Source organism: Crocuta crocuta, unplaced genomic scaffold, assembly GCF_008692635.1.
Source record: "Crocuta crocuta isolate KB4526 unplaced genomic scaffold, BGI_CrCroc_1.0 scaffold127, whole genome shotgun sequence".
NCBI classification, from domain to species: domain Eukaryota; kingdom Metazoa; phylum Chordata; class Mammalia; order Carnivora; family Hyaenidae; genus Crocuta; species Crocuta crocuta.
Genome location: NW_027532008.1, coordinates 10,839,747 through 10,854,227, shown reverse-complemented (window position 1 = coordinate 10,854,227; position 14,481 = coordinate 10,839,747). Strand labels below are relative to the sequence as shown.

The 14,481-nt window shown below is 54.0% G+C and overlaps 1 protein-coding gene across 1 annotated transcript in view; it reads right to left on the bottom strand.

Annotated features, from left to right (window-relative positions):
* PADI2 (peptidyl arginine deiminase 2) overlaps positions 1–6,122 on the bottom strand; it is a 45,002-nt gene extending 38,880 nt beyond the window's left edge. Inside the window, exon 1 of the mRNA XM_077775573.1 lies at positions 6,004–6,122. Within this exon, the coding sequence (XP_077631699.1) occupies positions 6,004–6,095 (92 nt within the window). The 5' untranslated portion in view covers positions 6,096–6,122. The remainder of the gene's footprint in view (positions 1–6,003) is intronic.
* Positions 6,123–14,481: the final 8,359 nt, after the last annotated feature.

Sequence of the window (14,481 nt, the reverse complement as noted above, 5' to 3'; positions counted from 1 at the left end):
GCCCTGGCCCAAGCACTAGCCTGAAACCAGAGCCCCCAGACAGCTCCTGGCAAGGCCTCCTCCTCAGGGCTGAGAGCGCTGGGTGCTGTTCTAATTTATGAGGCCTCCTGACTTGGCCTGATTCCTCCTACCATCATTCTCTTAGGAGCAAGCACTGCTCTGCCAAGCTCTGGCTACACGCCCTTGACCTTCCACTGGCCAGCCCAACGGCGCTCATCCACTGGGGCTGGAGGTGGAGCGCTCAGAGCCCAGGGTCAGGCCAGTCCACATGCATCACTGGCCACATCCATCCATTCATTTACTCAATGAAGGGGCCCTTCATTGACTTGAGGGCTGGAGGTATCTGGGAGCCGGCGTGGAGGAGGACAGGCCTGGAACTTAAGTCTCAGAAGGCAGCCTGGGAGAGTGGTCGGGGGCCTGGGCTCAGCTCCGCCACCGTTTGCCAGCTGGGCCATCTTGGACAAACGTCCCTTACCTCAGTTTCCCCACCTATAAAAGGGGGCTAGTGATGGTACCTAATTCCTAAAATTGTTGTGAGGTTTAAACACATATAAATTATTAAATACGTGTGAGATGAGTATGAAAGGTGTTAGGAAGGCAGTCTGGTATGGAATAAGTGTTCAATAAATGTTAGCTAGTGATATTAAGTAGATAAGATCTGCAAAGAAGAAAATAGTACTGGGTGGAGAGCGCCTGGGGTCACAAAACCAAGGTAGTGAAGAGCGCTGCTCAGAGGAGGTGATACCTGAGCTAAGCCTGGATGGATGAAATGTCAGGCTTGCAGAGGTCTGGGGGATAGCCCTCCAGGCAGAGGGAATGGCATGTGCAAAGTCCCCGTGGTATGAATGAGCTTGGCATGGTCGAGAGCTGGTAGGATCCACAAAGCCAATGCGGCCACAGTGGAGTGTGTGCAGGGTAGCTGGCAGGAGGAGATGGGGTCAGTGAGGCAGGGCTTGGCACTCTAAGGGAGGGGGAGACCATGGCACCCCAAGTCTCCATTGCTTCTAACTGGATCGCAGACCCTTCCTGGCCTTTGTGCTAAGGGTACTTGCTAAAACGCTCATACCAACCAAGGAACAGAAAAGGAGTCTGAGAAGAGTTGAGGGAGTGGGATGGTGAATTTTGATGCTCCAGGCTCTTCCCCAAAGTGGGGTACAAGTCTGTACCCCTCCCTATTTTCCCAGCATTTTACTGTGCCTGCTTCTCCTGCCCCAGTACCCGCTCTCCCCCCGCCCCCCTCCTATCTTCTGCCAGAAAGTGATGGTCAAGATCCGACCAGGAAACATGGCTGGTCAGCCTCTGCCCTGGGGTGTGTGGGGGGAGGGGGCAGGGGACCGTCCCACCCCCCGTCTCATCCTGAGGTCAAATGTAATTTAAGGGATCACTCTGCAGAGGGAAGAGATGATTGTCAACGTCATCCGTGCCCTGAAGCTCCTGCAGGATACGGACCCTGAACTTTTGCCACCAGAGTGAAGGAGGGGACGCCGCTCATCTCCCCAGGACTGTGTAAATGAAGGGTGGGGGCAGGAGAATCTGTCTTCACAACCTGGTCTGTGGGTCAGTGGGAGAGTCAGGCAGAGGGTGATCACCCCGTCCCTTGACTCTAAGGCTGCCCTGGGGGTGTCTCCACTGGGAAACCAAAGGTGAGTGGGGAGGGTGAAAACAACACCGGGTGCTACTGCTCTGTGGCCTCCCTAGCGTCACGCCAGCATCAGGCGGGGGCCCGGGCAGCCCCAGCGAGGAAGCAGCTGGCCGGCTAAAGGGACCATCAGGGGGAGACGGTGCGGGCAGGGCGTAACGTGTGCCAGACCTAAGATAAGATGCTTTTGGGAGTGAGAGAAGGAAACAGAAAGTTCCTTTAACAACTATTGCAAAGCAAATCTCTAGATAAAAATCTCCACTTCCTTTTTTCTGTGCATTTACTCCAGAATGTGCCTGGGTCAGGGCACCCACCCCCAAAGGGTCAGTGTGGCTGGGGAGAGGGTGGGTCAACCATAGCATTTGCTGAGCAGCGGGGCAGGGAGGCCCCCACTGTGTGTCTGGGGAGGGGAGTCGTGTGTGCATCTCAGGAAAGGGGGTCCCAAGCCCTTGGGAAAGGGGGGTGGGTGTGAAGACTCATTCATTCTCCTTTGTCACTCAGGAGTGAGGAGTCAAAAACACTCCCTTACTAACGGGGCCCAGGGTCCACCAGGCTTTGTTCCTAGATGTCTCTGCAGAGACCCTGGGGGTGGGGGGAGCATCATGTGGGGTCTAGAGTCAGAACCTGCGTCTGGGTCCAGAAGGACTCACTGTGAAGTGCAGGGTTGAAAGGGGGAGGGAGTGAGGTGTCTGGGGGCAGTGGAGGGTAGAAGAGACACAGGCTGAGAGGGTCACTCAGTTCAACCTGCTAGTTTTAAGGTCACGCAGGATAGAGTGGAAGTTAAGTCAGACAGACCTGGACCTGCGTCCTATGCGACATCGGGCGACTGGCCTCACCTCTCTGGGCCTCACTTTCTTCATCTACAAAATGGGATGATCTCAGCATGACCCGCAAGGTCTGCGGCGAGGAAGATACGAGATAATGCATTTGGTTTCTACGTGCTCGCTAACATCCCTGTCATTATTGATAATGATAGTAGCTTTTAACGCTACAGATGTGAGGAGGGAAAATGGCAGTAATAGCCCCAGAAAATTCGTTCTGGAAGGGGCTTCCTTCCTCTAGACCAGTGGTTCTCAAACCTGGGGGCGATTTTGTCCTTGGGCAGGGACTTCTGGGATTGACAACTTTTGGTTGTCACAGTTGCAGGGGGTTGCTCCTGAGGTTAGAAGCCAGGGCTGTGGCTAACCGTTCTATGATGCACACGACAGCCCCCTCCCTTCCCAGCAAAGAGCTGTCTGGCTCCACGTGCAACAGCGCTGAGGTTCAGGACCTCTGCTCCAGACGTGCTGTTCGGTACAATGACAACCGCCTACTCGTGGCTCTGAGCACCTGAAATTTGGTGAGATGTGCCGTACGTATAAAAGACGCGTTGGATTTCAAAGACTTAGTACGAGAAAGACAATGTAAACTATCTCATTCACGATTTTTATGTTGATTACATATCGGAGTGCTAGTATTTGGGATATATTGGGTTAAATAAGATATAGTACGAAAACTGGGGTGCCTGGGTGGCTCTTTCGGTCTCAGCTCAGTTCATGATCTCACAAGTTTGTGAAATAGAGCCCCGAGTTGGGCTCTGTAGAGGCTCATAGAGCCTGGCTGGCTAAGATCTAAGAAAGAAAGGTTTGCAGCCTGGGAAACGGCTGGTTGAAAAGCAGCAAAGCAGAGCAGGAAAACTGGTGTCCTTTGACATGTCAAGCCTGAAAAGAACCGGACCTTACCTGTGAATCAACATGTTTTCCCACCGTGTAACAATTCATCTAAAGTAGAAAAACAACCCCCTTCCTGTGATGTCTACACTGTCCCCGGCACGTTCCGCTCACCTGCCTGCACATCGCTACCCTGACTGTACTCGTCACCCCAAACCTTAGGAATGTGCTTCAATCCTGCTTTTCAAACTACATGTTTCTTTCCCCTGCAGCCTTTGAGATGCACTGAGAAGATTCTCAACAGAAACAAGAGAAGAGCTTTGCTTGGGCCGGCACCACTAGAATTCTGGGCCCCCTCGCCCTCTCCTTTCTCTGCTTCAGGAGCCTGGGGTAATCAGGGTTTGCTGGTCAAACCCGGCCGGGCTCTGGGCTGACAGCGAGGAGCCTGCGTGGGATTCTCTCTGTCTGTCTCTCTTTGCCCCTCCCCAATTCGTGCGTGTGCACCGACTCTCTCTCAAAATAAATACTTAAAAATAAATATTATGAAAATTAATTTCACCTCTTTATTTTATTTATTTTTAATGTTCTGTTTATTTTTGAGAGAAAGAGAGACAGAGTACGAGTGGGGGAGGGGCAGAGAGCAAGGAAGACACTGAATCTGAAACTGGCTCCAGGATCCGAGCTGTCAGCACAGAGCCCGATGCGGTGCTCGAACTCACAAACCACGAGATCATGACCTGAGCCGAAGTCGGACGCGTAACCGACTGAACCACCCAGGCGCCCCACACCTCTTTATTTCAATCCTAAAAAATGTGGCTACGAGAAAATGAAAAATTTACACATGCGGCTCAGTTTGTGGCTGGCATCCTGTCTGTGTGGGACAGTGCTGGTCTAGACCGCGCCTCTTCTCTTGGGGGTGGTAGTCTTAAGGGGAGTGCCGTCGGGGGGTGTGGTCATGGTGGCAGTGGCCGCTTTCTCGAGAAAGGACAGAGGGGATCCCCTGGCAGAAAGAGGATGCGTCCACACCTCCCCGACTCTCTGCACCCCCTCCCCCGCCCCGGGGCTGGCCTCTCTCTGCCAGGACGAGGCAGGGCAGGAAGCCTGAGCATGGCCCCTCTCTCCTCTCCCCATCCCCCCTCCAAAGGCACCATGCCAGTCTTTCAGGCTGCAGCAAAAGGGCCTCAGTGAACAAACAGGCGGGTATGGGGACAGCTGAGGCTTAGAGACCTGAGTGCCCTGGCTACCCGCCCACTCCCTGGCAGTGCCCAGATTCGGACTGGGGGTGGGGAGGGGAGGGGAGCTCTCCCAATCACTGAGGCCTGGGCCACACGCCACTGTTGCATTACGACCCTCGGAAAACCACCCTGGAGTTTCCGTGTGGACAACGGAGGCCAGGGGCAGATGAGCGGCGAGCATCCCTCGTCTGCACGGTGACCAGGACGTTCGCCTTCATGGAAGGAGGCGGGGGCTTAAGAGTATCAGGGTGGCCGGTGCCTGCCGGTGGCAGGGCATCGGGTGGGCGGGGCTGCCAGGAGCAGTGGAGGTGACAGAGGAGGGGGCGGGTGTGTGGGAAGACGCAGGGGCAGCATGTGGTCAGGGTCTGGGGAAGTGGGGTGCTCCAGATGACAGGTGACTTGGGGGCAACAAGCCACATTGGCATCTCCAGCTCAGCTCACAGCACAGAGAGGTTAGGGGACCTGCCTAAGGCTACCAGCATGGGGTCCCACCTTAGAGTCCGGCATGCTCTCTCCTGTTGGCACTGACCCCTCCAACTCTAGCGACGACGAACATTGCACATGCTTGGAATGGAGGGTTGCTGGGACAGAATGGTCATAGAATGACCCCCCTTGGACTCTCTCCACCTTTTCACTCTCACTAGCCACACCTTCGCAAGGATGCCCCACAGGATGCAGGGGATGGGCCACTGGACTTGCCCGCTTCCTGGGGGCCGGGGGCCATCGGCGGGGCATGACCTCAATCCCCCTCCATGTCCTGATGTCCCAGAAACCCTGCACCCCACCAACATTTGTGCACAAGTGAAGACGGGGAGGGAACGGGGTCCAGAATCAGGGACGCGCTTCTGACAAAGACCCCCGCCTCTGCGCCCTCCAGCCTGGCAGAATAAAGTCCTTCCCAGCCCCAGGGTGAAGTCAGGGGAAGGCATTCTGGGACACAGAGCTCGCAGCCAGTGCCTGGGGACAGGCCACCACCAGCAGCCCCCACGGGACGAAATTGGAGCCTGAGCAACCCCCAGGGCCAGATTCCGCCCCAGGGCAGCTCCCCTCTGGCCTGGCCCCAGCCTCTACCCACCCCCAATGAATCCTGCAGAAAGCTCAGCTGATTTGCTGTGGGTGGTGAGTCAGGAGGGTCTGAGAGGAAGTGGGGGGGAGAAGGGAGGTGCTGAGGGGAGCCGAGGTGGGAAGACTGGGCGGGGGTGGCGGGGGAGGAGGGTGTCTCTGAGGTTGTCCTGGGAAAGGGGCTGGAGAGGGTCAGACTGTGGGCAGACTGGAGTGCAGGGGAGGGGTTCTGGGAACGGGAGCTGCGTCTGTGTGAGGGTCTCAGGATTTGGGGGAGGCTGTCAGGTTTCTGGGTGAGTTTCTTAGTTTTTCTGGGGGCAGGGGCCTCGGGATGAGGGCAACTCGCGCTGGAGGAAGGCCGTCACGTGCGTCTCGGAATCCCAGGAGGGTCTCGGGCCGTCGCGGCGGCCCTGCTCACCTGTAGACATCGGTCCAGAGGTGCGTGCCCAGCACGTACACCGCCTCGACGCGGCTCCCGTACTGCAGCCGCACGGTCCGCTCCCGCTGCATCTTCCCCCAGCGGCCGGTCCTCGCTCGTCCAGCNTGGGGGAGGGGCCCGCAGCCCGCGCCCCGCCCGCCTCCCCCGGAGCCTGGAATCCGGGTGAAGTCAGCGGTTGCCAGTTTCCTCCTTTCCGCGCTTGCTTTGCTTCCTCAGTGCGCTTTCAGTGGGCTCCCGGCTGCGGGCGCCCCCAGTTTTTCAGGGCAGAGAGTAGAACCGTGGAGCTGTCAGAGGGGCGAGGATGGAAGCGGTGGGAGCCCAGAGGGAGTGGGTGCCCCGACCTGGCCTGGGGCCCCGGACCTGTATTCCTAAAGGAGGCATTTGCAAACTCACGGGAAGGGAGGCGGGAAGGGAGGCGAGGGAGTCAAAGCCAAGAAGCCAGTTGCAAGCTGACCTCCCCTCCACCTTCCTGATCGGGGAACATGGGGGAGGGGGGAACCCAGCAGCCTCCGGGGTCAGGACGCCAAGCCAAGGCGCCGATGAGAGGGTGGGCGCTGGGAGCCTCGGCGTGGCTTCTTCCGGAGGAGTGGTCAGGTGTGGAAGTGAAAAGGGCCGTTCTGGCTGTGGAAGACGGAGGTGCCCTGGGGCAGCGAGGAGTGAGGGGATGGGGTGGATGAAGACCCCAGCTGGGGCTGTGTGAGAGGGCAGGATTGATCTGAGCAGAGGTTGTGGCGTATTGATGTTGCAGGGGAGGGACAGTGAGGGGCTCCATTCTGGCCTGGGCTGCTGGGTGAAAGAGGGTGCCACCGCAGGGGTCGGCCTGGGTCTTGCGGAGGCTGAAGCATGGGACAGGTCCAGTGGGAGCCCAAAGCAGTCCCCACCCCCATCTCAGACCCTCCCTGCTCTGAAGCTAAGCCAGGGCCTTTCCAGATAATCCAGCCAGCTATGAGTAAGAGTTCCTTGGTAGAGGGGAGTGGAGCTGGGGAGGGGGAGAGAGTGGACAGAGGTTATAAGAAGGACGAGGGAGGTTGAAGGGGGGTGTGTTTGCCGAGGGGCCAGGACTGCTGGGGACATGGGAGCCCTGGGAGGGGTGCACCTGAGTCAGAGGGATGAGGCCCACAGGTGCCGGGAACTGAGACACACCCAGCCCCTGACCCCATCAACTTTCTCGAGGCGGCCCAAGTTAGGAAGTGGTGAAGCCCAGCTGCTCGTGGGTAGCAGGATCTGGGAGGAATGTGGGTGGAGAAAGGGGAAGGCCTGAGTTGGGCTGGGAGGGGGCGTGTGCCCCCAAAAGGCTCACAGACCCAGGGAGACGCTGGTAACTTTTAATAGGCTCCTGGCAGTGCCGAGGGAGCGCACCATCCTGGCAGGAGACAGCTAGATGGTAGCTACCTTGGGCACCTTGGAGCTGCCTTTGAGGGTCCCACCAGGTGGGCTCCTGTCTGGGCATCCCTCTGCTGGAGTCACTTTTGAGCCCCTACTCTGTGGCAGATACGGGCCATATGCTGGGGGGGGGTCCCACCTCCCTGGGGGGTCATAGAGCACAACACCCTCATCTCACCCACCGGGGAACAGAGTTGGGGGGGAACACCGCACCCCCACCAAGGCCCCGGCAGGTCACGACAGGAGCAGCGTAGGGATAACGTCAGGCAAGAGGCGGTGATTGCCAGCGGAGAGGGAATAGCAGCAGGCCCTTAATGCGTTCTTTCTGGAATGTGCCAGGCGCGGCTCCAGCGGCCCTTTTCATGTATTAGAATTAGATCATTGTACCCTCCCGATTAACCCTGCCACTTTACACATGAAGAAAGTGAGCTGCACAAAGGTTAAGGTATTTGGCCTCAGTCTTCTAGATCCCGAGAGTGGCGGAGCCAGGGTAGGAGCCCGTGTGGCCCCGGGGGGGCGGACGGGTGCAGAACAGACAGGAGCAGAGAAGCGACGTGGTCTCTGAACTGGTAGATGACGAAGCCCAAGTTCTAGTCCCTTTGTAGGGCCTGCCTCTGTGGAGCCCTGGACAACGCCCCCTGCCTTCGGAGCCTCATTTCTGTCATCTGTGAACAACTGACCTCTCAGCAAAGACGGGAGGCTGACATCGCATGAGACAATGTATGGGAAACACTGGCACCGTGCCTGGCACGAGGCAAGCACTCGAGAGGTGAGACTCCCTCTCCCTAAAAAATTCCAGCCTGGGACACCTGGGTGGCTCAGTCGGGTAAGGATCCGACTTTAGCTCGGGTCATGATCTCACGGTCCGTGGGTTCGAGCCCCGCATCAGGCTCTGTGCTGACAGCTCAGAGCCTGGAGCCTGTTTCAGATTCCGTGTCTCCCCCTCTCTCTCTGCCCCTCCCCTGCTCACGCTCTGTCTTTAGCTGTCTCAAAAATAAATAAATATTAAAAAAAAAATCGAACCTGGACCCAGCGGACCCGCACTCAGGGTTCCTGCCCTTGGCTCAGGGCCTGGTTGTTGTTGGGGGGGCAGGGGGGGTCTCCCAGTGCCCAAGGGTTTAAAATAGCTGAAGTGATCACAGCTGTCGGTGGATTCAGGGCCGGAGGTCTCAGGCATCACGGCTGCTCCCACCGCTCCCCTGGGGGCCGGAAGAGCCGCAGTGGCATCACATTGTGCCTTTTGGGGAATGTCAACAAAGGGCAAGCTTAGCGTGGGCCGGTTCCTGGCACTGACCCGCACCCCACAGCCCTGACTCCGGCTTCCGCCAAGCTTGTGGCTGGAGAGCCCGGGCTGGAAGGGCTCCTCTGAGCTGTTCTGTGCTACGACCCTTTCCTGGGGGTCTCTGTGCCCTTCTGTGCCAGGCCTTGGGGAGGGGAGGCGGACATCTGCCTTGAGGAGAGCGACAGCTCACTGAGAGCGTCATTCATGCTAGGGTTTAAAAAGACAGAGATAGGGGCGCCTGGGTGGCTTAGTCGGTTAAGCGTCTGACTTTCGCTTAGGTCATGATCNCATGATATCAGCACCGGAGACACCACAGTGAACTTTTTTTAAACTATGATCCCGCCCAGAGGCCATCGGGCGCTGCTGTGGGTGACCGCCTGGCTTAGCCCTCAGGCTCTGCCAGAGGCCGCCCTGAGGGCTTTGCACCTTTTAGCTCATTTAATCCCCCAACAACCCTGTGAGGCGGGAGCTATTATTATGCCCAATTTGCACAGAGGCACCAACTGGCCTGGTGGAGAGGAGCACGTATGGCCTTTGGACTTGGCAAAGCTGGGGTCAAGCCCAGTGCTGCCCCTTGCTAGCTAGGAGACCTCTCTGGACCTTAGCTTCTTGTTCCTAACAGGAGAAACTTGCAGGCACGGAGCCTGCAAGGTTGTAAGGAATAGAAAGGTGATACACACAGTAAAATGTTTAGCATATCAGAGCCCAGCTCAGACTAAGTCCAACAGATGGAGACACACACACACACACACACACACACACACACACAGTGTTCCTGCCCCAGGCTAGGGCTCCTCATTTTAAATATCTAAATACATGTTAAGTTTTTGTAAAAACAGGCTTCTGACGTCCATGCTGTTCTATAACGCACTTCTGCAATTTTTTAGGAGCATGCATTCTGATGGTGCGATCATCATCCCCCTTCCTATTGTCCAGAACTTCAGAGTTTGCAGATTAAAGCAAGGTTCAGATTACCCACGGAGACTCGGAGAGAGGAAGGGATCGGAGCCAGGTCACCCATCCAGACAGCAAATGGAAGAATGCAGGGTAGGGAGTAGATGATACTTAGTGAGTGCTACTGTGTGCCAAGCCATACCAGGCGCCCGGTGGTCTTAGATCTAAAAACAAACAGCTGTGCCATTCTTAGGAAGGAGAGGGCAGGCACAGAGGAGTGCCCTTGATCACTGCTGGGGTGGAAAGACTTTTCTCTACCTTTCAAGATTCTTGTAGCTGCTCTAAGAATCCACCTGAATGAGACAGATTCATGAGAGAAAATCAAACGGAGTTTAATAGCATGTATACCTTCTGTATACATGGTGGGTGGGGGACTCAGGAAAACTGAGTAACTCCTGAAACGGCTGAAGCCGTCACCTTAAATACCATCTTCGGCTAAAGACAAAAGAAGAGGGGTGCCTGGCTGGCTCAGTCAGTAGAGCATGCAACTTGATCTTGGGATCATGAGTTCAAGCCCAACACTGGGTGTTGAGGTTACTTAAAAATAAATAAATAAATAAATAAATAAATAAATAAATAAATAAATAAAATGTTGGGTTGGGAGTCAGTTATGGGGGGGACCAAGAAAAGCACAGTCAACAAGGATCACGTTGTTATGCAGATTTAAGATTCTCCACTGAGAGAGTGTCTAGAGATAGTCATGCCCCTTTTCCTGGTACAGTGAGGGAGACACCCTTACAAAAAAAGATTTCCCTTATACATATTAAATGTCTCTTATGAAATGGTAACTTCTACTGGTTTTCAGAGCTTCTCTTGTGCCTGCAGTTTCTTAAAAATAACCAGTTTAAAATAACAATATGCCAAAGAGGCATATTTTGGGGTGGTCCCCCAAAACCACTCAAGCAGATGCCTGAATCTAAAGCCCTTCTGTGTAGAAGCTCTTTTTTTTCAAATCCTCCTCCTCCTCCTCCTCCTTCTTCTTCTTCAAGTTTATTTATTTATTTTGATAGAAAGAGAGGGAGAGAGAGAGAATCCCAAGCGGGATCCTCGCTGTCAGCGCAGAGCCTGATGTGGGGCTCAGTCTCATGAACTGTGAGATCGNTTCAAATCCTCCTCCTCCTCCTCCTCCTTCTTCTTCTTCAAGTTTATTTATTTATTTTGATAGAAAGAGAGGGAGAGAGAGAATCCCAAGCAGGATCCTCACTGTCAGTGCAGAGCCTGATGTGGGGCTCAGTCTCATGAACTGTGAGATCATGATCTGAGCCGAAATCAAGAGTCAAACGCTTAACCAACTGAGCCACCCAGGCACCCTATACAGAAGTTCTGGAGGGGCACTGAGCCAGGGCCCTGGGGACGCAGAGGAGGGGGGCAGGGCTGCCTTGTAGAATGAGGCGAGAGATGGAGGAGGGTCTGGAGGGAGGAGGAGATGGGAAGAATGTTCCAGACAGAGGCAAATGCACGTGTGAGGGTCTGGTGAGTTCCATCTGACCAGGGTTTAGGTAGGGCAGGGGCTGGCCTGGCCAGGACCAGGTGATACAATGCCTTGTAAGTCACAGGAAGGACTTTTGGCTTTACCTTAAGGTCACAGGAAAGCCTTGCAAGGACTGGCAAATGATATGGTGGATGCTTTAGGAAAATCACTCTGATTACCATGTGGAGCCAAATTTGGCAGGGATTTTGATAGGAGGCCAGAGTGGGGAGGTGATGGGCCATCCATCCTTAAAACAGCTCCTCTGTGCCCAGGGATTGCCTGCCCCCCAACTCTGCCCCCAAGAGCAGCTCCCCACACTCTGGGTCTTTCCTTGCTCCCTCACATCCCTTTTTCCCCAGCAAAGCCCACTCTCTGATCCCACTTTCTTGGAAGGGGTCTTTGGCCAGCCAGCGAAGGAGGAGCTCTGGGATGGGGCATTAATTCCACTGCTGCCTCAGTCTTGGGTCCTGTGAGCCATTTCACTCAGGGGAAGGGAAGGGCTGAGATGTTACATTGTTATATTTATACAGTGGCTTGAACAATAACAATGTAGTCATTCCATCTGTAATACCATAGGTATTCAGAGTGAGGGAGGTGGGTCTTGCTCTGTACTCACACGTGAACGTGAACGCTTTCCAAGGTTACTATCACCCGTGGAAGTGTGTGTGTGTGTGTGTGTGTGTGTAGAAATTTATTTTAAGGAATGCTTCATGCTACTGGGCTATTGTGGGGGCTGGCAATTCTGAAATTTGTAGAGTAGGACCACAGGCTGACTGAAAATTCAGGAAGAATTGATGTTTCTTCCTTGAGTCTGAAATCTACAGGATGGAGACCCAGGCAAAATTTCTATGTTGCAATCTTCAGGCCGATTTGCTTCTTGGAGAAACCTCAGTCTTTGTTCTTACGGTCTTCAACTGATTGAATGAGGCCCAACCACAGTGTGGAGGTGATTTGCTTTTATCAAAGTCTACTGATTTATTATTATTTTAAGTTTATTTATTTTGAGGGAGAGAAAGTGCGTGTGAGCAGGGGAGGGCGGGGGGAGGGGGGTGGAGAGAACCGCAACCAGGCTCTATGCACAGAGCCCGATGCAGGGGTCAGTCCCCACACACTGCAAGATCACGACCTGAGCCAAAATCAAGAGTCAGACGATCAACCGAATGAGCCACCTTCAGTCTATTGATTTATATGTTAATCACATCTAAAAAAATATATGTCTTGACAGCAACATCTATTCTGGTGTTTGCCTAACCAACTGGGCATCATAGCGGAACCAATCTGACCCATAAAATTAACCATCACATTGGCAAAAGGTGGGCTAAGCCTTTGATTCATTAGGTCACCATCTACGGAGACCGACTTCCTGCCAGTCACCCCGGCCACAACCTCAGGGGTAAGTTTCTTTATTGCCTTCATTTTACGTTTCAAAGGGTACAGTGACTTGCACAGCATCCTATCCCTAATCATTAAGATTCAAACCCAGCTCAATGGGAGGACGGAACTTGGATAAGCCCCTCAACACCCCTTAAAGAGAGCTGCAAAGGTAAGTTCTAAAGAAGATGTATGTAATGGGTCAGATCTCTGAAAAGCTGCCAAGGCTTCAGAGTAAGCTGTCCCCAGTTTATTTGTTGAGCTGTTCAATGTGGCAGGCAGCCACTGGCACACAGACCCACTGAGCATTTGAAGTGTGGCTAGTCTGAACTGAGATGTACGGCGAGGGTAAAATAAAATACACAGGCATTGGGGACTTAGTGTGCCAAAAAAAAAAAAATAATAATAATAATAATAATTAAAGATGAGCTCCATGTGGAAATGATCATATTTGTATCTATTGGATTAAATAAAATATATTATTAAAATTATCTTCATCTATTTATTTTGATTTTAAAAATGTAGCTACTGGGAAGTTTAAAAAAAATTTTTAAAATGTTTTATTTACTTCTGAGAGAGAGAGAGAGACAGCGTGAGCAGGGGAGGGGCAGAGAGAGAGGGAGACACAGAATCTGAAGCAGGCTCCAGGCTCTGAGCTGGCTGTCAGCACAGAGCCTGACTAGGAGCTTGAACCCATGAACCCTGAGACCATGACCTGAGCCGAAGTTGGAGGCTTAACAGACTGAGCCACCCAGGCGCCCCGCTACTGGGAAGTTTTAAATGGCACAAGAGAAGTGCACTTGTGGCTTGGGTATCTCTACCGGAGGTACTGGTCTAGACTCTTCTACACTGTTAGGCCGGGGCTGCGGCCCTCTTGTTCGTGACTGTCTCTTCTGGGTTGAGCCTTTGTGCCTGCACATATGGAAAATTTGTGAACAGGATGGAATCCAGGGCCTCACCGGCCAGAAGATACACGGAAAGGAAAACGTTCGGACGAGGAGGCAGCGATGACCACGAGGTGGCGCCAAATCCCCATTTTAGAAGCGGGGAGGAGGGAGGTTTTCTCCCTGGAGGGATGGATGGTACCCGCTGCCTTACGCAGGGAGATCAAGGAAGCCCTCTGCCTCTGTCTTAGCACCTTCCTTTAGTGTTTGGGACCCTCTCCCTATCGGGGGTCCCTACTGACTCCATTTGTGTGAGATCAGTGGTGGGTCCTTTGGAGTGGGACCCTCTCCTTGGACAGAGGGGCAACGAGCCCAGAGACGGGGGAATGACGAGGAATGAAGCTCAGAGAGGGACAGAGACCTGCCCGTGGTCACACAGCCTTTTGGTACTGGTAGCAGAGCCAGGCCCTCTGAGCCTCCTCCTTTATGCCTGTTCTGTTGTCTTAATGCCTTGGTCCCGTGAGCCTGGGTGTTGATTCATTCTAATAAGCACTTAATAAGTACTCACTGAGCGTGCATCGCCGCTGGGCTGGGCAGGAGGAGGGGCGCAGGTACACAAGATACAGTCCATCTTTAGAAGCAACCTAGCAGGGGCGACACACGCGGACACACACACACAACCCCTTTTAGGAGAACACGGCTTGGGCATTTGCAACCACCTGGAGGCAGGCACCTCATGATTCCTGCCACATCCTACATGTGGTTACAGGCACCACCTCGAGAATCAGTCCGCCTGGATTTAAATCCCAGCCCTGCCCCTTGCTGCCTCATGAGAACTTGGGCAAATCGTTTTCCATGAGTCTTGGTTTTCTCATCTGTGAAGTGAGGGTACATAGGGCACGTACTTCCCAGGTTCTCATGAGGTTAAATGAGATAATACAGAGAAAGGGCCAGGCGTGTAGAAAGTGCTCGAGTCATCTTGCCTGTGGTTTTCGTGGTCATCATTCANGGGTGGTGGGTTCTGCTGAAAGCAGATTCTGCCACAGAAATTTAGTGCAAGTTGTTTATTTGAGAGGCAGTCCCAGGAAACCCCAGTAAGAGAGTGAGGGATT